At 34.4% G+C, this 27,087-nt stretch overlaps 4 protein-coding genes across 4 annotated transcripts; 1 reads left to right on the top strand and 3 right to left on the bottom strand.

Annotated features, from left to right (window-relative positions):
- The first annotated feature begins 546 nt into the window (after positions 1-546).
- LOC125193922 (plastoglobulin-1, chloroplastic) lies at positions 547-3,207 on the top strand. The gene is made up of 3 exons (XM_048091863.1): positions 547-1,084; positions 2,339-2,534; positions 2,632-3,207. The coding sequence occupies exons 1-3, from the start codon at positions 600-602 to the stop codon at positions 2,938-2,940; spliced, it is 990 nt and encodes a 329-aa protein (XP_047947820.1). The 5' UTR covers positions 547-599; the 3' UTR covers positions 2,941-3,207.
- Positions 3,208-3,434: 227 nt separating this feature from the next.
- LOC125193921 (lysine-specific demethylase JMJ706-like) lies at positions 3,435-9,742 on the bottom strand. Its single transcript, XM_048091862.1, has 11 exons — positions 9,350-9,742; positions 7,934-8,309; positions 7,461-7,617; positions 7,159-7,378; positions 6,599-6,652; positions 6,440-6,519; positions 6,083-6,360; positions 5,564-5,959; positions 5,115-5,473; positions 4,758-5,021; positions 3,435-4,181 (listed from the first exon to the last, which is right to left on the bottom strand). Exons 1-11 carry the CDS (start codon positions 9,350-9,352, stop codon positions 3,822-3,824), a joined length of 2,547 nt encoding a protein of 848 aa, XP_047947819.1. The 5' UTR covers positions 9,353-9,742; the 3' UTR covers positions 3,435-3,821.
- A 1,736-nt stretch (positions 9,743-11,478) lies between these two features.
- LOC125191938 (syntaxin-22-like) lies at positions 11,479-12,025 on the bottom strand. The gene is made up of 3 exons (XM_048089375.1): positions 11,944-12,025; positions 11,773-11,873; positions 11,479-11,689 (listed from the first exon to the last, which is right to left on the bottom strand). Exons 1-3 carry the CDS (start codon positions 12,023-12,025, stop codon positions 11,624-11,626), a joined length of 249 nt encoding a protein of 82 aa, XP_047945332.1. The 3' UTR covers positions 11,479-11,623.
- Positions 12,026-12,381: 356 nt separating this feature from the next.
- Positions 12,382-22,787, bottom strand: LOC125193708 (receptor like protein 22-like). Its single transcript, XM_048091575.1, has 8 exons — positions 22,319-22,787; positions 21,956-22,015; positions 20,832-21,194; positions 20,233-20,445; positions 19,883-20,104; positions 17,604-19,070; positions 13,591-13,831; positions 12,382-12,832 (listed from the first exon to the last, which is right to left on the bottom strand). Exons 1-8 carry the CDS (start codon positions 22,779-22,781, stop codon positions 12,382-12,384), a joined length of 3,480 nt encoding a protein of 1,159 aa, XP_047947532.1. The 5' UTR covers positions 22,782-22,787.
- Positions 22,788-27,087: the final 4,300 nt, after the last annotated feature.

Below are 27,087 nucleotides of genomic sequence, written 5' to 3'. Positions count from 1 at the left end.
GACAAAATATCAACAAAAGTGTAATATCGTCATTATGTTATCATATGATAATTTTCATGAGTGTTTTTTTATATCAACATTGTGTATTACAAATATCAACAATATGACATTAATATCAACACATTTTTATCGAGATTGACATACGCATAATATTGAGATTTTCGCCTACAATATATCGAGATTTTTTATCGTGCATTTGTTAAAAATAAATTGCTTATCAACACGTATTCTAAAATTGAAATATAATTTATCAAATTTCATCACCCGAACATCGTCGGAACATATGCAATTGAGATCTCGTTGGAATCCTTATTAAATTATCTTTAATTTGATATATTTTTTTTTGCGAAAAAATAATTTAAATTGAGAGAGTTACGTAAATTTAAAGATTTGAGATGATTTTGATATAGAGAAAGTTAGTAGCTGGGCATTATAATTACTACATATAGTGATTTTGACATTAATACCCTTATAATTTAATTTCATAATTAAATTTTAAATAATTAGTGTAATTACTAAATTTGTTGAAAATATAGTGGTGTGTCCTTGCCTCCCAATCCAAACTCTCTTTCACAAACACAGATCACAAATCAACAACAATGTCTCTCCACCTAGCCCTCCACCCTCCTTCCTCTCTCACTCTCCTCAATCCATCTCACAGATTCCGCTGCTTCTCTCCTAAACCCCACTCTCTCTCCTTCTCTTCAAGCCCCAGGCGCGCCGCCTTCTCCATTCGCTCCTCATCCGATAATCCTGCCTACGTGGACGAATGGGGAGACAAATCGGAGCCCGAGCCCGAGCCCGTCTCCAGATTCTCGGCCGCCGATCCGCCCAAGGACGACGACGAGTGGGGAGGAGGAGCTGAATTGGGGAATGGAACCCCGGCTGCTGCCGACGGTGACGGGAAGCTCTGGGAGCTTAAACGGGCTCTCGTGGATACTGTTTACGGCTCGGATTCTGGGTTTCGGGCTTCGGCGGAAGTTCGGGCTGAGGCGCTTGAGCTTGTTACTCAGTTGGAGGCTGCTAATCCAACTCCCGCGCCTACGGAAAGCCCTGATTTGCTCGATGGGGATTGGATATTAGTGTGAGTTCGTTGTTTTATTCTTACTTTTGCTACTATGTGCATTTTCTGTGGTTAATTGATTTCATTTTCGAATTGAAAAAGTTGTGCATTTTCTGTGGTTAATTGATCTCATTTTCGAATTGAAAAAGTTGTTAGAGAAGAAGGTCGTTTATGTTTCATGAGAATCGGGTAAAATTAGATAGAAATTACTCTTGGACTTTTATTTTATCTATTTAGGCAAATCGTAAAGAGTAAATGATCACTGAATGAATTTGTACTTGTGCTAATATGAACATGTGGTTTGGGGGTCCAACAATCAATTAGACTACTTGCTTTTTACTGAAGAATTTGGAATTGGTGATTCCCTAAAGAGTCAAGCTTCCTTTTTCTCACCCACCAACTAATTATTTTGGTGCTTATCACAAACCATTTAATTTTTCCCTTGAAATTTGCTCTTATTTACCAATAAGAAGAGGGCACTGATCTTATTTGTAAAAGTGAGTTTTCATCTTGGAATAACTTTATTATGCAAAACATAGAGGAAGCATTTACTTTTGAGGATAAGCATAGGTAGATAAAAGGTAGTGTATTATTAATGCTTCAATCTTCATTAGTTGGATGAATTGAAATTTGGGGTATGTTGAGGTCGTTGATTACTGTTATCATTTGAGCTAGTTTAGTTTGATTCATATCTCATTGAAAGGGTGAGATTGGAAAAATCTTGATAATGAGGATAAATTGCTCAATAAATTACTGAAGCCTGCCTTTAGGTTGACGTGCCTGGTTGAGGCTCAGGTCAAGGCTCACTCTTTTTAGACTTTTGGCTGTTTAAATGACGAGAGTTGATCTGTCATACTAGCGAAGTTTATGGGGCTCATAAAACCATAAAGAAAGCTTTTTAAATCAGTGCAGATGATATTTGCAGTAACTGGGGCTAGCAAGATTGTTGGTGGGATTGTATTTGCCAGATTTTTCCTGGTATTTGGTGATGACGTGATGCTGAAAATATGTTGGTAGAAGGCGACAAACTTTTATCGCTGACTTAAAAATATTGTTAAAATAAGTCTGAAAACATGTAAAACGAATGGAGTATACAGATTTTGAGTACCTCCATATACTACTGCTGATCAATTTGGCTCTCTAGCCTAAGATTATGAAAAATGGATGCATTTGGCTCTTTTTTCTGGGATCATTATAGCCAGAAATTAAATAGGTGGGATATGAAGCTCTGTATATATGCTGCAATTCCTCAGATTTTCATTTATCATGCCTCAGGTACACAGCCTATTCTGAATTATTGCCTCTACTAGCGGCAGGCAGTATTCCGCTTTTGAAAGTTGAAGAGATAAGCCAATCTATTGACTCGAGCAGCCTTACCATTGAAAATTCAACCACATTATCGAGTCCTGTTTCCACCATATCGTTTAGTGCTATAGCATCCTTTGAAGTTCGGAGCCCATCAAGAATACAAGTAATTTTCTTACACCACCTGTATATAGATGAAGTGAGCTCCATGGTTGGAGATATGTGTTATCTAACTAACTACTCATCGTTCACAACTTGTGCAGGTTGAATTTAAAGAAGGGAAATTCAAGCCTCCAGAGATCAAGTCAAGTATAGATCTTCCCGAAAGTGTCAATATTTTTGGGCAGAACATAAATTTATCGCCAGTACAGCAGTCTCTGAACCCACTTCAAAATGCTATCGAGGGAATTGCACGCACCGTCTCTGGCCAGCCTCCCCTTAGCGTACGCATTCCCGGTGAACGAACAAAATCATGGCTTATGATTACATACCTTGACGAAGATTTCCGTATATCAAGAGGAGATGGTGGCCTTTTTGTGCTTGTGAAGAAAGGAAGTTCACTTTTGGATTAGCACCTATCATATGGGAGGCAGATTTGTTGTGTGTATATATCTTTATACATAAATCAGCATTTCCGTTGCTATTGATGATGTGATTTTTTGCAAATACACATCGCATTACGATGTTTGCAGCTATCTTTAGACTTGAGGCATATGCAGATTCAACTGAAAAATTGTCTGCTGCCCGAAACTGTGCACATTGAAATTCTAGTAACATTATTATCATACTTATGTCTATTCTGTGTTTCTGTAGTTCAATATATATTCCTGTTCGTTTCTTTTTGCTATCTCAATCCATTAGAGTCAAAGTCTTTGCAATAAGAAGAGTTTTATAAGAACCATGAAGACAGTAAAGGAGTAGCAATGCAATATAAATGGCACATTAAAAGAGGTTAATTTTTATTCATGTAGTTGTCTTAAGATGGCCAGTGTCTAAACAAAAAAGAATGAGGTGACAGTGAATCAGTGATCAGTCGTTACTATCAACGAGAAGAAGCAGACTTAGATCAGGCATTAGTGAGTCCATTGGCAGGAACTTTACCCGTCGCAACGTCCTCACAAAAATCAATCAACTGTTAAATGCCAATTACAAGGGATCTAATCTAATATCTACTCACCGTGTGTGCTATTCTCCAGCCAAAGACCGGAAAAAACACCCGGCTTCAGAACCCCCCATGAATTGTTTACACTGCACATCGCCCCAATTTGAGGCCTGCACAAAAAATTTGATGATGCATTTACTCTAAACTTGGTTAATTTGGTCGCTGCTCACCACCATGGAAACTTGTAAATTTCCCCAGATGTTAGACTCCCAATCGAGGCAAATGTCGTTAGCAAAGTCAGTTTGGTGAAGATGATCCCAGTGGCAGACCAGAAGCACTCTAATAAATAATTTAGTCCAGGCGCTCCTTGTGCCCTAACACTGATGGTCCTCTGATTTTAAGGCGCCTGGGCCCTATCTCAGTTTGCCGAGGTTCCCTCATGGTTTTCCCTAGTTCATTCACATGTATTCGATCTCTGTCAGTTTCTCCATGGTTACTCACAACTACGCTTTCTTTTCTCTTAAACTTGATTGAGATTGGAATTCTTCTTGCCGTCGGTGGTTTGTCACCACCAACCGAGGCTTCTTTTGAATCTGCAGAATTAGAATGGCCATGACGGATTTGATCATGGTCAGCAGTAGGACACCACTCATATGATGTTAATTGCTTGCAATGTACTTCAGGTTGGAGCTTCTTGAGACGCTTGAATCCCTGAATAGAGAAGTTGTATATTGTCAAAATCAAATATAATAAGACATGAAACGGGGATGCTCCCACTAAATTGCAACTGTTACAGTTAGTGTGAGGTGAAACATGGTTTGCATTTAAGCACATTTTCTGGACAAAATTTGATCAGTTAGGACAACAGGGTGACTACCATTCTAGTTTCGTGATGTCACTACATTTTACTAATAACTAGTACAAAAACACCATTTTTGTTTTGCAAAATAACAGTTTTACACCAAAACAGTAACATTCTGAAGGAGCAACAGATGCATAATAATCAGCAATAATTTAAATCAAGAAAAACAAACAGAGCCAACAGTAAATATATTTATATAAATAGTTGCTGCTGAAAGCCCGAATGCATTTCTTTAGTTCTTTTTATTTCTCTTTTTTTAGCTGATCATTTCTCCAAGTTTCATTCACGCCGTCCCTTTGCTATCATAAACTTATAAGCAAATTTAGAGATATTATACAAAACAAGCAATTTATTTATTTCCGTATTCAAGTCATAGAGCAGAATTGTAAATGCTCCAAAAATAACAAAACGGCTGAATTCTCTACCTGTTGTTCAGTATTAGCAGACTGAGAGAGACATTCAATCTTCTGGTCCACTTTAAAAGACCTCCGTTTGACACGGAAAATTTCAGAATCGGAATCATCACTTTCTTCAATGATGGTATCTCTGGTAGCCAGATAGTGACCAAGTTTGCTTTGGGAACTAACATATTCGCTGCATGAGGATTTTGAGACTTCAGAGCTATTTCCAACAATATGTCTGGACAACAGCTGAGACATTTGATTCTTCAAGTTGGGGACTGTGTGTTCCTATAGTGGCAACAAAAATTCACAACCATGTAAGTCTATACTTGGATGTATGTGTGTGTGGGAATAAACAACTCAAACGAGAATGAATCTTACATTAGTGTTATAGTCAGGATTTTCAGTTGACATTAGTGAAGATGAACCAAAACCAGAATCGTAATAACAATACGAAGTTTGAGTCCCAGCAGATCCAATGCCATCACAAAAGGGATGATTTGGAACTTGGGAAGTTTCACGAGAAATTTCGCAGTAAGGAATATAACTATCACTTTCAACTCCTGAGTATATGCTAGATAGCAAAAGAAAGTCCTCACTTGTTCTACAACATTTTTCAACCTTTTGTGACATACTCTCCTCCTGTTCAAACTGCCTTGCTGCACCTTCCATTTCCAAGATATCTTCCCTTACACACAGTGCTAGAATGCCTCCACAATCCAAATGAAGTGATTTTATATCTGATATAAACCAAAGAACTATCATCATTAAAATTTATTGCATAAATATCTTGGTGATGAAAGTTGACATTAATATGAAGTTTGTTATACCATGGCGAAGGCACAGAGGATGCGAGTAGCACCGGCAATTGAGATATGCTACATAACAATCGCGTTTGCATAGACTGCAAAGAATTGTTCCATGGGAAAAAGAAGAAATAGCAATCCATTCCTTCAACTGCATCACACACCAGCGAGCACGATGCTGAAATCGGATCAAATTTACAAATGAAACCTTAATGTTTTCATGACATATCAAGTCTTGATATGAATAGTCTCGGTCTTCGAGTTCTGCACTAGCATAAAGCAGCATTGCTTCTTTGCATAGCAGCTCCTCTTGAGGAAGGAGAGGTGTCCTGTTAAGCAAAGCATAGCGGCAGCTAGCTATTGACCCCAAAGGAAACCAATCACCAACAGCAAAGTTGACAGCTTCACCACAATTGAAACCTGAAAGTCCCAAGATCAAATGTATTTCACTGATTAGAAAGATCGGGAGACATCATTATTAAAGGTGTACCAAGTTCCAGAGAAAAAGTGCAAACCAGATATCTTAGAAGAAACAAAACATACCATGGCTGAATCCAGCATGATAAGCCCTGGGAAAAGTAATTACATATTCACCAGGCTTCTGCACAGCTTTATAAACAGGAACATCATGTTCGAGCAAAACTTTGGGTGGAAACAATGTCGTTTTGCCTAAAAGGACATCAAAAGCTCCATCCTCACCCTCAGCTGACAAAATTTCTTGAGTATAAACATGCTCCCTGACAACCTTTTCAAAATCCTGAGCTGCGGGACCAGGAATGCCATACCAAGTTTTTGCTGCACCACAATGATGATAATTGATGCTGCATATGCAAAAAATCTATCAGCTTAGAACTAAAGGAACCAAAATGGTAGTAGTATTTCAAGTAGGAGGGCACCTACCTGTACAAATAATGATCTTCCACATGCCATGCAAACATGCTAAAAAGCATTCCAATGTAAAGCATTGGTTCAGTGACTCCCTGGAATAGACCAAATATATTAAGTTAAACATTCCTAAACTCAGACTGCATAAAGTTCTAACAAAAGGATTCCATTTACCGGAATTGATGTTTCTAAAAGACGCAGTATGGATTTTGGCAGCCGTGAGAGTTTCTGAAATCAAATTATACAAGAATTACTTAAATATCCGTATAAATGTCCTGAAGAAACTTCAGAAAAGCAAAATATAATAGAAGGGAGGAGGTGGTTAGTATAGTTATGAAGTTGAGAAGTTCTGTAAGCAAATGAAGAATGGTAATTGATGGAGAAAATTTGTCGAAACTAGAAACAGCTTTGAAGGGAAGGATTGTGGAAGGCACTCAAGCTCTCTAATATTATGATATATACAAGGGTAACTAGTAGTAAAAAAAGTAGGCATACAATTGTCTTAAATATGAAGAGCTTTCAATAAGGAAAAGAGACAAGGTACTAGAATAAATTCATAAAAATCTTACATATGGGTTTCATAGAATACAAATTTATGCGACCCAGGATATGTAACCTCAGAAGTACTTATATCTTGTCCTATTTTCTTAGTAGAACTGAGATTTCAATATCAAGGGTAATAAGAGTATGACATGATAATTAAATAAGTGATTTTTTTTTGGTGGAGTCAAGACCTTCAAGTTCCATCTGCTTTTTCCAAGCGGGTCACTGGGAGAAGATGAAAATGCACTACCATCAACATCACATGCATATTCAACACTTTCGGTCTTTCCACAAGCTATTTCATGCCAAAATTCTTTTTCCATGAATGAGGGAGGAAGGCATCCAGCACTATAATATCTACGAGTGAAAATCTTGTTCGCCATTTTCTCGAAATCACGAAATGTATAGTTTCTGAAAAAGCACACTCGTGTTGAAAGCCTTAAATTAACTAAATAAGATTATCATATTTAAAAAATAAAAAACAAGTATGCACCTTCCACTCATGAAAAAGGTGACCTTGTCAACACTATCCCATTCAGCCAAACGAAGAGGCTGCACACTAGTTGTAAATTTGAAACCAGCTTTCTCTTTCATAAGAACTACACCAGCAGGCACAGAAGCACTCACAGGAGATACAATCTTGCAGATACCTGAAGATGAAGCAAATTTTCAGCAGTAGGTTTTCGATCCAAGGGCCTATAACATCAAATTATCAAATAATGATGAAGTATAATGTGAATGAAGGAAGAAATGGACCACTGGAACACTAGAGCAGGACAAAACATATTATCGTTCAACAGGCCAAACAATATAAACCTCCACTCAGTTATGCAATAAAAAACCTAGGAAACTTGAGTAGAACTTGAGCAGTGTACAAGATAGATTTTTTACTTATCAAAAAGAATAGATATAGTAATTGAAAGAGAAAACATTTGCATAAAACCAAGAACCTAAAATTAGCCCTACCATATTTTGAGGCTTCTGGAGCTATCTTTTGCAAATAAACTAAAGGATCCTGGAATTCCTCCATACTTGGAGTGTACAACGGACATTCCGGAATTTTCTCAGTCCATTCAAAGTCAGGTGTATCAAACTTTTCAACTTTGCGCTTAGAAATTTCAGCTCTTTCATTTAAATTGCTGCCAATATTTGAGGACATAAAGGAGTTTCTGTGCATCCTCACACCACATGATGCAGGTCTTAAAGCTTCCCCACCACTCCTATGCATCATGTTAGTCAAACAGGGGGAATCATCTTCCCTTTCTATTTTCATCTGATCAAGCCTTTTACGCTTCAAAAAATCCAGTTTAGATTCTCTTGGAATACATGCCCTTCCTTCCACCTGCCAAGTAAAGCAATAAAAATAAGATATATGCATGTGCATACCTTAGACTAGATTGAGACAAAACCATCTTTTCAACTACAATTTAACAGGCAGAAACATTATCGAAAAACCCATTTCCATGAATTTGGTAAGCAAAGCCATGAGAGGATAACCTATTTTCATCATTCACTTTCGTTTGTTTCCTTGGTTGGCAAAACTCAAATACAATTTTCAGCCATCATATCATGGGTCTATCCTTCTAAAAATCAGCATACACTGAAAAACAGCAAGTCTTCTCTAGCTATCTCATCAGTCATCAGGTGAAGCTATATAGTACTTCACTACCTTATGAAACACATTATAAGCAGAGAGAGATATAATAAAACAACTTCAAAAAAACACAAACTACGAAATTGGTCAAACAATGATCATGAAACTTGCGCGATACAGTCTCACCTAATTTTTTTTTTTAAAACACCTGCATGAACACATCCCTAAAGATCTGTTCATTAACAAAAAACTAAATTTGCAAGATCTGAAGTTTCATGGAAAAAGCAAGATACATTACAAAGTGTGGCACTTTGCCGCTGAATATATGTAGAAAAAAGAATTTGGATGGAGTATGACTACCAATTTAGTTATCCAGTTATCAATCAGGGGACGAAGATTTAAACAAAAAAATCACCAACAACAAAAAAAATAAAATGAAGCAGAATAATCATTGAAAGCGGAGTACAACATCAAAAATCCCAAAGTTTTAGTACTAATTGAAAACAGAATGCAAAAACATGTACATTTGTATATACACATATACATAGAGAGAGGGAGAGAGAGCTTCGCGAAGAGAACAGCAAATATTACTAAAAAAACATAATAGAAAGACTGGATGACAGTTGTGAATATCATAAGAATGCTTAAGATCCAAACGATCAAAAAGTCAGCCATATGAGCTACCAGAACCTACATTGAGCACAGAAATTGAAAACGGAAAACAAGAGAAATTAAAACAGAAGAGGCACGATTACTCCATCAACTAACAAACTATTACTCATACTCACCATCTCATTCCCGAAAACTCCACAATTAGACTCCGTCTTGTCCAATTTTTCGCCGGAAGTAGAATATACGCTTGAAAAACCGACTACAGCTGCCCTATACGACACTCCAGGGCAAACCAAACCATAAAAAATCGATTACGCATCCCACATTCTCCCTCAACCTCCCGGGACCGAGTCAAACTCAGATCCGAACGATTCCACCCACCTGGTCACCCAGCCAGCGAAACAGACGTCGGCGTCCTACGAAACGGAGTCCGAGTCAAATCATCCGGCGCCACTGTTTCGCCGGCGAAAGAGTAATTTTCCGGCGGGTGTAGAGACAACACAGAAGCGCGTTTTGTAAGTATAGAGAGAGAAAGAGAGAGAGGAACAGTAGATGGAATCTTTCCAAAAAGTGGGGTTTGGAAACCGTAAAAGAGAACTGGAAATGATAATTTTATTAATTTCAATATATAATTTCTGTAATTAGTCTTAAATTAATCACAGCGGATAACATAAATTAGATTATTAATTCCGTAATCCTATTTTTCTTAAACAAAAGGGCTATATAAATTAGTGGTGGTGGTTAAGTTGGTTCAACCAAATGCCTGCAGATCGAAACGACGACGTGGGCTTCATATTCTGCATCCCGATTTTGCCCCTCGAGGGGATCTATATTTACGGGGAGCAACGCAGGTGGTTGGGGGAGGATAGAGCTTTCTCTGAGGGGCTGAAATGGAATGACGGCATTACCGAAGAGTTGGTCAGAAGGTAGTAGTCACGTGGGGTGAGGAGCAGGTAATGAGTATAGGGATGCGGTTTTGTGAGCCGTTGGATGTCAATCTGTTACTCCGTATTAACGGCGCAGAAACGGAAATGTGGACAAAAGTTTACGCATTTGCCACGTAAGGCTTCTTTTTAGACAGCTTTACGTTGGTTTCAGCATCCACTAATTACGTTTTAAAAGCTGTTGATAATAAATTAACAATAATGATACAATGGTAGAGCTCTATCTTCCTTTTTCTATGGGACCCAATATTTAAATAATTATAGCATGTACAATTAATTGCTAAACATATGTACTAGTAAAATTTAAACTACGAAGAGCATCTCCAAAGTTTATTAATTTATTTTTAGATTCATACAAATCTTTAGTTTTGAAATAATGGCATGCATGCTCCTCATTTACTGTTTAAACTCTTGTACAAGCTTCTTGTTTTGGTTCAATTTTAAGCATGGAATTTCTAATTTGCTGTATTTTTGTTCGTCGCAATGTTGAGATAATTTAATATACTTGGGTGTTCGATTGTCAAGATTAAATCTCATGATTAAATATGTATCATGTTTGGTTCATAATATTGAACCCTACAACTTAATCCTAGATGGATAGTGACGTGATAATTAGTCATAGCCTCTCCCCTCTAACTAAAATAATCTCATAAATTAATCCTAGATGGATAGTTACATGATTATTAGTCATGGCAACCGAGCATCACCTTACTATTTATTCCATGATACCTTGCAGTGATTATTTTTTCTTTTCAAAACGTTCTTCCATAATAAGTGGATTATTTTTTAAGTAAAAATAGATACTAGTACTAGTATTTTTCATTTCATTTTATTTCATTCACTACTATTTTATACTCCTACCATTTTCTATTTAATTTTTTCTTCTACTTTATAATTAATGGGAGTATTTTTTTTGTATTCTCTCTAATATATAGAAATAAAACATAGTACTAGTACAAATAATAAACATTAAATATCATGCTAAATTTGAATATTTTCATTATTATAGTTGAATACTCCACATTTTGAATAAACCAAATCAAGAATATTCCTGATATTTATAAAATCAATAATTAGTCACCTTAGGCTATATTTTCAAGATTGAGTTTCCGGTCACACATTACAATAAAAACTAATCTCTAAATATTAAAACATGTAGAAACTTATGAAAATAATAACAAAGAAATATTATTATTGTTGTTGTTGTATTTGCTGAAATGTATATCAGCTAAGTACAGTAAGAAGCTTTGTAAGACGAATACTACAGAGAATCTCATGACAGTCAAGCACACCATAAAACCATCAAAATCAGAAGATGGAAGCTAATTAAATGTGAAGCTCACATCCTTCCTCACTTTCTGTTGAAAACGGAGTAATTTTTATTGCAAGAAGCAATATAACAAACTCTGAAAGCTGTAATTTATGTGAATTGAACTGAAATGACAATTAAACGAAATTAATACTTCTATATTCTCGTACCATGCTTTCTGGTCTTTCAGCTCCTGATCAGACAGCAAGCACTATAATTACTATGAGAAGCACGATTCCAAAAATCACGAGCAACAAGCAAGTCTGCGGAGGAAAAAGGAAATATGAGAAACCAACTACAGTCTGCATTGCTATTTAGTGGAGGTGAATTGATGTCAATAACTCACCAGTGATGAATTCGACCGTTGGGTCTTAGCTGCTTTGATAAGCTGTGATTTTGCATGAGCAGTTGCAGCATGTGAACCCTCAATGTTGGAGCCAATATCATCTGGGAAGATGAAAAAACTATATCAGGCTCCTTGATGCATTAACATCAAATGCAATGCAAAATCATTTACCAATCATTGTCCCTTGCTCGTGAACAAGTACAGCAAGGTCCTTGAAAATCTCATTTACTTCACCAATTTCAAGTTTTTCCATTTCATATAAATCTCAAATATTGATTGAAAATATTCTCCCACAGATAACACATGAAAATGGACAAATTTTTTTTACTAGCACAGCAAAAACGTCCCAAAATATCTAACACAGAACAAAGGATAGGCAGTTAACTGATCAAGCCAGAGTATGATCATGATATGAATTCCATTTCTAGACACCTAGCAGTTAGTATAACAAATGACAAAACCCTAACAAGTAAACACACAAACAAGGCTTCATTCAGTGACACCATACCAATCCTCAAGGGGCATCAGCCACTGCGTAAACACACACACGAACACAATCATACTCGAATTTCACAAAAACCTCAAACAAACATCACAAACATTTACTCGTCAATTCAAAGCACAAGCTAGGGCATTGTCGCAAACAAGACCTTGATCGTTACTAGCCGTAAAGAGAATTGTCCCCGTCTCGTCTCCGATTAGGCACTCAGCGATCCTCGTTGCACGGCTGGCTGGCAGACCCCAACATGATGGCTTCCACGTGGGTGGCTGTTCGTATGCTGACCAACTGAACTGCTGGTGTTGGTATGGTGGTTCCCAGCACGACGGCGGTAGTGACTGCCCCTGCTGGAGCTGTTGTGGCGGGTTCGGTGGATACCAACAAGAGTTAGCTTTTGATCGAGGGGGCTGCTGGTGGGTGTATGGATACGGCAGCTGGTCGGTGTTTGGAGGCGGCAGCTGGTAGCCGGAGAACTGGAATTGCGGCTGTGTAGCTGCGTACAGTGGTGTTCCATCGAGTGGGTCAGGTTCTGGGCGCAACAGAGGGAGCGTAGCTGCTGCCCTACGCTCATGCTCAATCAATCGAGTCTCGAGTCAGGCATGCCAAGCGAGGATATATTCAACGTTGCAGCTATTGAATTCAGTTGCAAGCCTTCAGATGCTTGCGATATCTCCGGCCATGAGCAAAGATTGACTTCGGCCATGAGTTTGAGGATGAAAGCACCAATTTGATAAAATAACAATAGTTGTATTTATAATAAAGATACTAACTTAATGAGCAAGACAAAAGATATGAAAAAGATAAGCAATCCCTAAATTATCTAACTAAATAATGCAACTAATATCTAACTAAATAATGCAACTAAATAATAATGAAAGATATGATAGAGATATGGAATAATGAACGATACCTGTCATCTTGTTACCATTATATAACTCTCTAAGTACTCTCAGTCTCCCGATTTCACGCGGGATGTTTCCATTGAAATTGTTGAAGGATAATGATAACACCTCAAGATGTGTGCATTTCCAGATATTTGGCGGAATCTGCCCTTCAAGTCGGTTCCTATAGATTGACAATCTTTTGATTTTGGGCATATTGTTGCACATATCATTTGGAAGCTGTCCTGATAAGCTATCATTTTGATTTCTTTAAGGGAAGACACGTTGAAAATAGCATGTGGCATGAAACCACTCAATTGATTATGGGACAAGTCTAATACTTGTAACATGAAGATGTTAAACAAAGACGCAGGAATTGTACCGAAAAAAGTGGTGTTGTACAAATAGAGTTCTTCCAGTTGAGGTAAATTACTCAACCATGTCGGTATTTCTCCGGTGAATGAATTGACTCCCGCATTCATCACCTTCAAACGACGCAGTTTAGAGAGCTCAAATGGTAAGATCCCCGTGAAACTGTTGGAACTGATGTCCAAACATCTTAGAAACGTTAGGTTTCCGAGACGTGGATCAACAGTTCCAGCAAGGTCGTAGCCAGAGAGATTGAGAGCAGTGACACGGCCGTGTTTGAGGCCACACGACACACCAACCCAATTACAAACTGACAGTAGTGATTTAGAGACATAATGTCTCCAAGCCATAATAATATTGTGACTAATTTACCCTAACATTAAAATATTAAATAGATATATACCTAATTAAGGAAAATTTAACCAAATTAATTATTCTTATCTAAATGCATATATGTTAATTGGAGATAAACTTAATCATGCAACTAGAGTAATGAATTTAAAATTTTTTCAATCAAAACCATTCTTGTCGTGTAAATTTTTAAAACAATTAATTAAAAAATCAGTAATTTAGATTACCAGTATTAATTAACACACTACATAACTAAATTATTATATTTAATTGTAAAATAATTTGATTACTTAAATAGCATCATATGCTTTTTCAAATAGATTTTACGTTGTGCTATTCTTTCATAACTTATTTTTTTCCTTAAATTTTCTGAAACATTTTGTCAATGTAGTAACAATGAAATCATTCATTTAATAGTATATGAAAAAATATGTAAAAAATTAAACATTTATCTTATTCAGATTGGTTTATATAATAAAATAATATACTATTTTTTCATTATCTTTTCAATTTTTTTGTTATTTTTCTTTGCTTTAACTAAATTTAATATTTTTTATTTAATTAAGCTAGGGCGTCTAATATTTTAATATAACTATATAGTTTTAAAATATTAAATAGATGAGTTAAGAAAATACAATTAATTTTTATTCAGATTCAAATCTATCGTTTTAAATGTTAAAAATCAAAGAAATTATTAATTTAATACAAAAATAATTGGATGAATCTACTTTTCTCATTTTAGATTATTTTAATATACCACATGTCAACTACTACTAATTGATTAATAATTAAAAGTAATAAGAATCATAAACTCTGCTAATATTATAAGATAGTGCGGAGTATTATTTGTTTAGAGTTAGGAATTCTAATATTTGCAAAAAAAAGAGAGAGGGAATATTAAATATGTAGCTTTAAAATGTTAAATATATAAGTTAAGAACATGCGATTATTTATTGATCACTGTTAAACATAATCTTTCAAAAATTATAAATTAAAGAAATTATAATTTTGTAAAATAAAGAATTAAACTTAAAATCATAAACACTAGACTCAATTAGCATTCGTACACCATGTATCAAATTTAATTTATTGCATGTTATAGTTAAATATTTTAATATATTTAAAATATGAAATAAATGATATAAGAACATATGATTTTATCGAGGTTCAACTGTAATGGTCCAAGATTTAAGAATTTAAAAAAATCAAAATAAAAAAATAAAAAATTAGAACTAGAGAATTCTTAAAATCAAAACCATATACTCACTTAATTAGTAGTATTAATATATAATATAGTATTATCAAATTTTAATGTGTTGGGTGTTATATTAAAGTGAGCTAAAAACTTTATTATTTTTTAAAGATTATTGTGAATAAAAAGTGATTAAAAGAATAAGTTTATCAATATTGAAGATTATAGTATTATAATTACAAAGTAATTATTTTTTGTCACATGTTATAGTAACTCTAAGTATTTACAGTTCAAAAATATTAGATAACTAATTATTTATATTTTATAGCGCTAATTATTTGTTAAAAATTATTTAAATTCACATTTATAAAGACTAATTCATTAAGAAGTCTGAAATTATTTGTTTGCTGATAAATCTTATTTTATTTGTAGACAAAATGTACACTAAATATATAAAGCTAATAAAATTAATATTTAAAATTTTAAAGAAATATCTTTAAGTAAATGCATTAAAATGGGCATATATAAAAAAAGTTATCCAATCATGTTTTAAATGATTAGATGATTGCAACATGTTATTAAATGCATGCATCATCTATGCATAATCAAAATTTATATCCTTAAATAGGTGTATTTAGTAAACAAATTAATGTAGGGGTAATAAAGTACATATATAAAATATAAATTTAATTAAAAATATAATATAATATATACTTACCATTTTAAGCATTATGGCTTGGAGACATTATGTCTCCAAAACATTTTCCTATAAAAAACTCTATAAATACGGCTCGTGTCGAAATTTTAATTCCGTAAATTTTAATTTTAATTGTGAATTTATTAATTTAATTGCGGGAAGTCCTAGTGGGAAGTCCTAGTGAAGTGGGAATGGCTAGTGATATGGCAGTGGAATGGGAAGGGCTAGTACTGACGTGACATGCAGTTTTTGTGGGAAGAGATAGTGGAAGGGCGACCGGGAGAGGCGCCATCGGAGATACCCTAAACGAATGTGTTTCTTAAACTTTACCGTTGTGGTCCCAAATGCTAACTAATTAAATTAGGTGATTCAATTGTTTGTGCTAAATAATCTAACGAAATAACTAATCGGATGATACATAATTAATTTACTACAAAAACTAATCACATGGGAATTAGTTCGTTATTTATTAATGGGATATCGGCAACTAATATCACGAAACTTTCAAAAAGTTAGGTTTTTCCCACGGATTTTTAAATTGGCAAATAATATCACGAACTTTACTCCGGGTTTGTTTTTTTCCCACGAATGAAAAAATTCATGTTATTTTAATAGATTGAAGAACAATTTTGGAGGGTGTGCTTCAAGAAAAAACTATCTTCAATGATTGAAAAACTTGAATCTTCCAAAATTGTTGTCGAGAAATTACGAAAAAAATCCGTATCATAATATTATTTGTGGGAATATTTCATTCGTGGGAAAAAATAAAAACGGAGTAAAGTTCGTGATATTATTTGTCAATTTTAAAGTTCGTGGGAAAAATCCAACTTTTTGAAAATTTCATAATATTAAATGCAAATATCCCACTATTAATTATAGTCCAACCTCATAATAAACCTTTATCCCAAAGCTTAACATACGATAAATGGCACAACTCTGAATTTGGAGCTCATTTGACTTAGTCATACAAATCCCTTCTCTGATTATGCTTCTCTCTCTCAAAAATTTGGAGTGGAGAGGGTAATCAAGAGTTTACTCTTGGGCTTATTGGGCTTCTCTAAGTGGACTTCATCAACATGAGTTGAGCTGAAGAGAGTCTTAATTCCCTTTATTTATTTGCTAGGCCCAAATATATACACACTTAATATCTTAGATTTTATTCCTTTGAGTTAGCTTAATTCATGCCTTTTTCAACATTTCATTTTGCACATATCCTTCATTGGATCCTTTGAGGAATTCCCATCATTTGCTCATTCGAGTTCGAGTACTTAAAACGCGAACCGAACTTGAGTTCTTTAGGCTAAATGTTTGGCGTTCTTTCAAAAATAACTAAAAGAAAAAAGGCCAGGGTGTTACAACGTTCTCTTCTATTTTTTTTCTCTCTTCTAATTATTCAACCTCAATTAACAATATTATTTGTAGTGTATGATGTATTTTGAAAATAACTAAAAGAAAAAAGACCAGGATGTATTTTGAATTCAATCAAAAGTTGTAACTCATTCACTGAAAGAACCAACATTTCAAACCGATGGGGTTAAGATATTTCATAGCTTCATTATGAATTTAATCTTGAAATCAACATACAAGTTAAATTTACACTTGTTTTTTCATATTGCAATGTGAAATTTGAGTGTGCTATTGGAAAGCACTCACCTATGTGGTACATCAATCCAAATTGGCAAATTCCAACTAAACAAAAGAAAACATATAGTTTCATCGCAATAATATTCAAGATTTTTTTACCACTTTCGGTTATAAACCCAACCTTATAAATAACATATAACTTGCCAATGAATGTGAGAAAACAGCAAAACTCATTACTATTATACATCAAATCTCAACCTTCTTGTCTCCTTGTTCTTCTTCTTCTTCTTTGTGGTTCCACATTTCCTCTACGGCTTCTCATCTTTATCCTGTAAAATCTGTAGATCCATTCCACCAACCATTTAGGCCTTCCATACCCAAGAATCACACAACCCACAATCAGACCAATTACAAATCCACATCCATACCCGGAAACAACAGCCTGCCAACAGAATCCTTCTAGAATACCATAATCACCATCATCATCTTCTTGCAGCATCCCTGTAGGCGAAGACTCTTCACATTTTTGTGATAACGGAAATCCACACAGTCCAGAATTTCCAACATATGATGTATTGTCGAATGTGGGAAACTGGCCACTGGATTGAGGTATCATCCCTGAAAGATGATTCATGGACAGGTTTATCGCCGAAAGAAATTTGAGCTTTGTAAGCTCTGTTGGAATTTCCCCTTCCAATCGGTTTGAAGACAGGTCCAACGACTCGAGTTGTGGCACATTTCCAAGAGATGCAGGTATACCTCCTGTGAGGCAATTGTGAGACAGATTCAGATATATCAAGGAACTCAGATTTCCTATGATGTTTGGGATACTGCCTGAGAATCTGTTGGATGACATGTCGATGGTTGTCAAGGTTTTCAGAATTCTCTTATATTCTCTATCAATACCTTTCACTGTTAATGTCATTGTTATTGTCAATGAATCTATGTATAATCGAGACAGATCTCGTTCTCCTCGGTGAATCTCCCATGCATCCATCATCGCTTTAAAATTCATCAAATATTCATGGGGCAGATTGCCGATGAATGCATTATGGGATATATCAAAAACTTGCAGCATGGGGAATGGAAGAGTAGCATTGGAAGTGTGAGAAGGAATGGTACCACTAAAGTTGTTGGATCTCAATATGAGGACACAAAGATCAATGAGATTTCCAGTCCAAACTGGAAAGGTGTCTTGTATTCTATTGTTTCCAATATCGAGAACTTGCAGATTTGGACAATTGGAAAGGGATTGGGGAAAAGATCCTGCCAATTTATTAGAATTTAAGTCTAGTGACTCGAGACTACAACCCATTGGAAATGTAGTTGGGATGAATCCTGTGAGATGATTCTTGGATAAATCCAAAACTTCCAAATGCCTCAAATTTCCAGTTTCAGGAGGAATTATACCTCTGATGCTGCAATTAGATGCTCTAAAGCTGGAAAGAGAAGTAGACAAGTTCCGAATGGAAGCTGGAAGGATACCATTCATCATCGGATTGTTACTGATATCCAACCAAAACAAATTTGGGCAGTTTGTTAAGGAAGAGAGAAATCCCAATTCTTGATTCGGCGAGTCTACTCCAGTCAGATTATTTTCGCTGAGGCTAAGGACTTGCAGCTGTCTTAGATTAGCAAAGTTGGGAACGGGACCAGTGAATGAGTTACTGCTCAAGTATATCGCAGTAAGCTGAGAAGCATTGGTGATAGAGGTTGGAATTTCACCTGCGAGTGTGAGTCTGTTATAATATAAATCAAGCAATAGGAGATTGACTACCAGTTGAATATGGAAGAGCGGATAGTAATAATTCAAGTTTGATAAATTAAGGTTGCATTCGTTTTCCTAGATATATTGAGGGTTCAACTTAGTCACTTCCTATTGTTAGTCTGTTAATCGCTCATGTAATTACTGCATTCACAAAAAAATTACCTAACTCAGAGGTGGAAATATTTTAATTTTTTTCAAGTGTTAAAATATACAACGAATTCACTAATTTTACATGTGTGATGCTCTCCATCTCAAGGTAATTGAGTCGTATTCTTTTTTTGTTTGTTTCAAGATAGTTGAGTCATTTTCTTTTTTTTTTTGGTAAAAACTTTATTTCCTCGTTTACTTTACTTTCTCTTATATTATTCCATCTCTTACTTTCCTCTATCTACTTTAACCTTTAACAAATCAATTTTTTAAATCACGTATCCAAAAGAAATGCTCCAACTACTTTGGGACGGATGGAGTATGTATAAATGTGGAGATGTTCATATAGTACTTTTTGTGCAGTGAGAACGTGAAGCTTTTTCAACCCATGGATCACATTCACAATGATCCATGGCCGTAGTTGCATATGTTGGAGTGGTCATTTTTTATAACAACTCGGCTGAAATTCCGCCTGAAATTTTGTTAATTAACGAATTTCCCATTGATCATCGCAAGAATTATATGCAATTTCTGATATGCAAGCTGTAAAATGAAATATATTTGAATATCCAAAATAAATACTTCTACAAATCATTAAGGAAATAAAAATAGATCTGCATACCTTGAAAGTCGTTCTCACCCAAATACAACTCCCTAAGCATGCTCATGTTCCCAATTTCGAATGGGATGTTACCATTGAGATTGTTGTCGACTAATAGCAAGGTCTCAAGATGTGTGCATTTCCATATATTTTGTGGAATATGCCCTTCAAGTTGATTCCCATAGAGCTCAAGTGTTTTGATGTTTGAGATATTGCTGCTGCACAGATCACTTGGGAGCCAACCTAATAGTTTGTTAACCCTAATATAAGTAATATACCACAAATTTGACAGAGTTAAAGAACAAAGTATTAAATAGTTTTATTTTTCCACGAAGGGAGCGTGGATCGGATATTTCAAATTATGGACATACCTTGTAAGTTGTTACGAGACAGATGTAATTCCTCTAAGTTAGGAAGACTGTGAAAAGTTGGGATATTTCCAGACAAACCGTTGTTGGACAGGTTTATGATTTTCAATGAAGATATGTTGAATAGTGAAGATGGAATGTTTCCGGTGAGAGAGGAGGCTGAGATGCTCAACTTCTCTAACCGTGAAAGATTCCCTATTTCTTCAGGGATCATTCCTGCATTTTTGGAAGTAGAAAGATAACATGAGACTATGAGAGGATGGCTTTTTCAACACGTTTATAAAAAAGAATTACTCCCTTCGTCCCGAATAAGGAGTCCATAGTTGACTTGACAAGGGCTTTAAGAGAAGTAAAGTAAAAGATGAAACAATTAATGGAATATGAAGTCTCACTTGTGGGACGGAGGGAATTTATATTTTAATAACGACCATTCCTCCATTATTATTCTCTCTCATTCATGCTAACTCTTACTCCGTGGTAACAGAGTAGAAAGAATTGCATGTCAAATGTGTATGTTGAATGATTTTATATAGAAACGAAATATAATATAGAAATCACACCCCATATATATCTAATTAAAAATAGAGGCATATGCATAATACCTCTGAAATCATTAGAGCCGAGCCACAACATTTTAAGCATACTCAAATTTCCAATTTCACTTGAGATTTTTCCACTGAAATGATTGAGAGCTAATGCTAACCGCTGAAGCTGTGTGCATTTCCATATGTTTGATGGAATTTCTCCGAAAAGTAGGTTGTTCCAAAAATGAAGTACTTGAATATTTGGAAGATTGTCGCATATATCACTTGGGATATTTCCAGACAAACTGTTGTTAAAGAGTTTCATGCATTTCAATGAAGATATTTTGAACACTGAAGATGGAATATTTCCTGTCAGAGAGGAGGATGGGATGCTCAACACCTCTAACTGGGAAAGATTCCCTAGTTCTTCAGGGATTATTCCTGCATTTTTAGACGTAGGAAGAGATTAGGAAACTCTTTGATTAATCTTCCCATTATGCTTATGAGTAAGTTTCGTTTGAATAGGCGTTTATGGGCTTAGTACATGTTTGAATAGTACTAAAACTGATTTAATTAAATATTCCTTCCCTTCCTTAAATTTCGTCAGAGAGGATCTTAAGAAATGTAATGAAAACTGGAAAGTGAGTTGAAAAAGTTAGTGGAGAGCGTGAGTTCTACTTTTATATATTAGTTTTACAATAAATTGTTAGTTGAAATGAGTTAATGGAATATGAGTCTACTACAAAAAATGGTAAAAAAGTGAAATGTGACAAATTTTGGTGGGACGGACATCAATGAAAACATATGACAAAATTTAAGACACGAATGGAGTAGTAAATATTTTGACAATGACATTCATCCTTTATTGCTTTTTCATATGAATATAATATTCATGGAAGTGTATGGAAACATACTACGAAAATGACCGAATTCATAGGAAAATTAAAGAAATTCCAGTTTCTTGAAAATAAAATTTATTAATATTGTCAAGCTGACTGCAAAATAATAAAACTCACATTCTCTAAGTCATCTAAAATCCCTAGGATTGTAAAAGGAAATAAAAAGAAATTACAAAAATAAAAATAAAATTTGCAAAAACTATAAATTGGAAATAATAGCTTTCAAATAATTTATCCATTTCAAATTATGGAATTGTATTATAGAAATTATATGTAGAGGTAGTAAAAAGGAGATGCGTTTACCTGTGAAATCGTTAGCACCGAGCAACAACTCTCTAAGCATACTCAAACTTCCAATTTCACCTGGGATTTTTCCATTGAAATGATTTTTAGATAATGCCAGCTGCCGAAGATATTTGCATTTCCATATATTTGGTGGAATTTCTCCAGAAAGTTGGTTGTTCCAAATATATAGTACTTCAATATTTGGGAGACTATTGCACATATCACTTGGGAGCAAACCCGATAGACTATTATTGTTAAGTCTAATTTCTCTAAGGAAAGACACGTTGAATATACCATGTGGTATGGATCCACTCAATCGATTATTGGACAAGTTTAACATTTGGAGCATCGAATTGTTAGACAAAGATGCAGGAATTGTACCTAAGAAAGTGTTGTTGTACATATAGAGTTTCTCTAGTTGAGGTAAACTGCCCAACCATGTTGGAATTTCACCGGTGAACGAATTCACTCCCAAATTCATCACCTTCAAACGACGCAGTTTAGAGAGCTCAAATGGTAAGATTCCCGTGAAACTGTTGGAACTGATATCCATATATTTGAGAAACGAAAGGTTTCCGAGATGTGGAGATACAGTTCCAGCAAGGTCGTAGCCTGAGAGATTCAGAGCAGTGACACGGCCGTGTTTGAGGCCACACGACACACCAATCCAATTACAAGCTGAAGTATTTTGAGACCAATTGGTGCTCAAGATAGCATAAGGGTCGGATGTGATGGAGTTTTTGAAGGAAATAAGTGCATTTTTATCAGTAATAGAATCCAAGGAGAGGGTAAAGCTATTTAAGAATAAGATTGAAAAAAGAAAGGAAAAAATAAAATTTCCCATTAATTGTCTGCTTAGTTTTATTTGATAGACGGCGTTCTCTATAACAGACTCTTTATATATAATTATCATTTGATATAAATGGAGTATGATTTTTAATTTTTTTTTTGTTGATATTTATTTTATTCCATTTGATTTGTAAGTATTCAATTTATTTGCGTCTTCGTCAATAAAATATACGCCAAAATATGCATGTGGAATTTATTAATGGGATTCTAGTGAACGTACATATGACGATGAGAAGGATATTCTAATGTGGAAATTTATGTGTACTTACATAACTAAGAACAGGTTAAGAAACAAATGAAAACGATGACTATATATGTGTCGTGTATTAAATGGGGTAAAGCGATGGTCGTCATAAAACAAATGGAGTATACAAGATGTGAAGATTTTATACTCCCTCCGCTCCACAATATGAGTCGCTCTTATTGTGTACACGTATTTTAAGAAATGTAAAGAAAAGTCAGTAAAGTGAAATATGAGACTCATTTTTTTATATTAGTTTTATAATAAAATTTGAATGAAGTGAATTAGTGGAACGTGAATCCTACTTACCATTTATGATAAAAATGAAGTGTGACTCTTGTTGTGGAACAAACCAAAATTACAAAGTGCGACTCTCATTATAGGACGGAGGAAATATATGATTTCAATTAAATTCACAAATATGAAAATAAAAAGATTGAGTAAGCAATGTGAGTCGTCGTCGTCAACTCGATCTGTGATTAGATGGAAGATAATTTCGTATTACGAGAAAAGTTTGGATAGAGAAACAATTAAATGTATTGACGAAATTTTGGAAAAACAATTTCCATAATGTCTACATTTTAACATTACATGTTCAATAGGGAAAATGAGGCTGGGTCGTCATCAGCTCAAGTCTTTCGACAATTGTTTTTATGATATTCCTTGTTGCATATATATGTGCTGTGAATTAATTTCAACGAAAAGTGCAAGCTTCCTCATTTCATTATTTGATTGGGATATACTACTCATATATCGGCATGAATTTATATGAGCAAACTACAAGAATAGGCCTTTCTAGTGTGGGCTGAATTAGAACTTGAGATCTTGTCAGCCCAGTTATAAATGGTTTTGCCTAAATAAATGCGGAGTATTGATCAACGTATCAATCATATAGGCCTATTAGCGGTATAGTCTTGCACGAAAACAAAAAACAAAAAAAAACAAAAAAACATTGATATAATTATTATTGATCAACCCACCTTCTCAGGTTAGAAAAATATAAGTAGTGATCAAGAATGTCTCTCCATATCATACATACGGATCCAATTTTATTATTTCGGTTTGTCCATAAAATATTATCCACTTTATTTATTTATTTATTATTTTTAGTAAATGAACCTCACTTGTTAAAATGAAGATTTGAATTGGAATGGAGAAACCTCCGTTGAAAGAGGACGATGAAATTGGAGAAACTTGTAGAAGACGAAACTGTCGACTAAAGAAGGAGAGAAACCTGAGAGAAAAGGGGATATTCATGAATGACTACATTTTGGCAAAAGTTACATCAAATTACAATTAAAAGCCTTATATATGGTCTAAGTAAAAAGGCTAACTAACTAATAACAACTAATTACATTTGATTTTTCTAATTTCAACATCACTTTCCAATAACTCATTACACTCACATATGATTTTACACTACGATCATCTTAACTTATATTTCAGACATGTTTAAAAATACGCTGTGATTTATCAGCAAAGTTTATGGTGGATAGAACTACTTTTATATGACATTACATACTTTAATCGAGGAAATTGAAAATTGTAGAGATCCGAACAAAGTTAAATATAAACTAGTTGAATAACATCAAACATCAAATCCTACGCAACTAATACAATGTTTATTGTGTAGATTTATCTGAACATTATGGATTGCTACATGAAGCAAACATACGGCAGTTATCAGCATTCACTTGACATATGGAATTCTACATTGTATCATTTTCTTTGTGTTTCATATCGTGCTGTTTGTTATGATACTTGACAAAGCTATCCATATTGAAAGAATAAAAAAAAATCAATAATAGACAAGTACAAAGGGACAAAAATTATACATGGAAATATTGAATGTGTCGCATCTTTTTTGAAGACAGTCTTCAGTACATAGCTCCTTACTTGCACATGATTTATGAAAATTTAATCATTTATTTGTTTTAAACGGAGATATTTTTAGCAGTAAATAATACACTCTCCGTCTTAAGAATATACAATTTTTTCCTTTTTATTCCGTCCCATACGAATATGTATTTTCCAATTTTGGAAACTTTTTTCTCTCCATTGAGGTGAGACTAATTCTCCACTAACATTAATACTTTAATTACTTTTTCTTGCTACATGTCTCCTATTTTACCAATTGCACATTAAAACTCGTCTCCAGCCAAAATTGAATGTTTTTATTGGACGGAGAAAGTAAGATGCAACGTTGTAGATGTTATTGGGACTTTATTTATCTTCATGTATGGACTAAGCCCATCACTGTTGTTCATCCTCGCTAGTCGCTATAATTTTCATTTTCAAGAGAATCAATACTTGTAATATTTGTCATTTTAAAGAAATTTAATGCTAAGTATGATTTTCAATATTACCTATAAGAAAGTAATTTTAATTATTTTTGTCTTGAACACTAATAGTTTAGATGGTATTAGTATGATTTAAAGGTATGTAGGATGTTGAAAAATATGCAAAGGATAAAGCATACTAACAAAATATGAAGAAAATCTGTATATATATTGGTTCGTCTTCGTCAACTAAACTTGTCATATTTCTATTTTTTCCTTTAAAATTATCAATTAGAAGTATTCAAGTATTACTATTATATGAGGTGTCTATGAATTTCTAACAATTTGAAGATAAATAGATTGACTTGTGTAAATTTATTCGAGTCTTTTTTGGGGCTTCCCAATCAGTCAAGTCATTATTCCGAGCAGCGGCGATGAAATGGGCCACTCACCCCTTAAAAGGCCTCATAAGGGGGAGGGTTATCCACGCTTATATAGATTAGATTGGATCATCACCAAGTCGATGTGGGACAGAATGAGAGAATTTAACACGCCCCTCACGTGTGGGCCAGAAAGGACATCGGTCTTCCATCACGTGGGTAGGCAATGCAAGAGATATAAGAGAGAACCATCATCGATGTGGGCCGGAAAGGACATTGGTCTTCCACTCGTGAGGTAGATAAGAGATAAAGAGAAATTCATCATCGACTTGGGCTCGCTCTGATACCATATTAGAAATGGGTCACTCACCCCTTAAAAGGTCTCATAAGGGGGAGGATTATCCACGCTTATATAGATTAGATTGGATCATCACCAAGTCGATATAGGACAGAATTGAGAGAATTTAACAAAAACAATTTTCAGATTGTCATGATCTGCATAGACTATATTGTATTACGTGATCAACACAGGTCGTCATCGTCAAACTTCTATTTTTGTTTTGAAATTTTGCGAAAAAATCTATCTCAGAACAAATATCTATCAAATTTGATAAAACTAGCTAATACAATATTTCTTTTACATTTAATAGAATTAATTTTAAAGGTATAAAGATAAATGGATAGACTTGTATAGATTAATATCGACGATTTGACTCTATAAATTAAACAGCTATTCACTGTGAATAACAATCACAAACCTATATAATAAACAAATTACTACTAGTAGTATATAATTTCGTTAAGACATGATGTTTGATATTTTTATCTTTATATTATTTTATATTAATTCGCAATGGTCAAGTCGTCTATATAAATCTTACAAGTCCATATTTGGTACTTTTTTTTTCCAAAATGTATTTAATCCGTCCGGAAGAATAGTCAATATTTGGAAAAAAAAAAAAAAAAGATTTTTGATCATCCAGATATACGTGTAAAGTGTTTAACTTCATTTAATATTGGTAAAAAAACATAAATTTTTAAAGGTTAACGTCCTAATGTGGACTCGAACTCGTAAGTTATTGTTTGAACATTAACCACTTTACTTATTGGTCAAGACACACACTAGTCTGTTAATTTCTAATCCTAAAAATATTTTGTTTCATATTTAATGGTCGCATAAAAAATAAATGATCAGATATGATTTGACCGTATTATGATTAAATGTTAATATATTTAATCAAATTAAAGTCCGAATTGATCTTATACATTTATACAATAAGTCTACATCTACACATCATATACGTAAATGTGTAAGATTCCGATTCTAGATAATATGTTTTGATGAATATTTAACATATATAATCTGAATACGACTTCAGATAAAGAATTAACACAAAAAAC

The sequence above is a fragment of the Salvia hispanica genome, chromosome 6 (genome assembly GCF_023119035.1).
Source record: "Salvia hispanica cultivar TCC Black 2014 chromosome 6, UniMelb_Shisp_WGS_1.0, whole genome shotgun sequence".
Classification (NCBI taxonomy): Eukaryota; Viridiplantae; Streptophyta; class Magnoliopsida; order Lamiales; family Lamiaceae; genus Salvia; species Salvia hispanica.
The sequence above is the reverse complement of the archived record's forward strand: the minus strand, read 5'-3'. Positions and strand labels throughout refer to the sequence as shown.

Coding starts and splice junctions, on each gene's coding strand:
- LOC125193921 (XM_048091862.1), bottom strand. Junction 6,520..6,598: donor TTTTAGAAACATCAATTCCG/GTAAATGGAATC, acceptor GGTCTATTCCAG/GGAGTCACTGAACCAATGCT. Junction 5,474..5,563: donor TCCTCTGTGCCTTCGCCATG/GTATAACAAACT, acceptor GGTTTATATCAG/ATATAAAATCACTTCATTTG.
- LOC125193922 (XM_048091863.1), top strand. CDS start 600: ATGTCTCTCCACCTAGCCCTCCACCCTCCTTCCTCTCTCACTCTCCTC. Junction 1,085..2,338: donor GATGGGGATTGGATATTAGT/GTGAGTTCGTTG, acceptor ATCATGCCTCAG/GTACACAGCCTATTCTGAAT. Junction 2,535..2,631: donor GGAGCCCATCAAGAATACAA/GTAATTTTCTTA, acceptor CAACTTGTGCAG/GTTGAATTTAAAGAAGGGAA.
- LOC125193708 (XM_048091575.1), bottom strand. CDS start 22,781: ATGGGAAATTTTATTTTTTCCTTTCTTTTTTCAATCTTATTCTTAAAT. Junction 20,446..20,831: donor CGGCTCTAATGATTTCAGAG/GTATTATGCATA, acceptor CCAAAAATGCAG/GAATGATCCCTGAAGAAATA. Junction 12,833..13,590: donor ACCGGAGAAATACCGACATG/GTTGAGTAATTT, acceptor GCATGAGCGTAG/GGCAGCAGCTACGCTCCCTC.
- LOC125191938 (XM_048089375.1), bottom strand. CDS start 12,025: ATGGAAAAACTTGAAATTGGTGAAGTAAATGAGATTTTCAAGGACCTT. Junction 11,874..11,943: donor CGAGCAAGGGACAATGATTG/GTAAATGATTTT, acceptor TCATCTTCCCAG/ATGATATTGGCTCCAACATT. Junction 11,690..11,772: donor AACGGTCGAATTCATCACTG/GTGAGTTATTGA, acceptor TTTCCTCCGCAG/ACTTGCTTGTTGCTCGTGAT.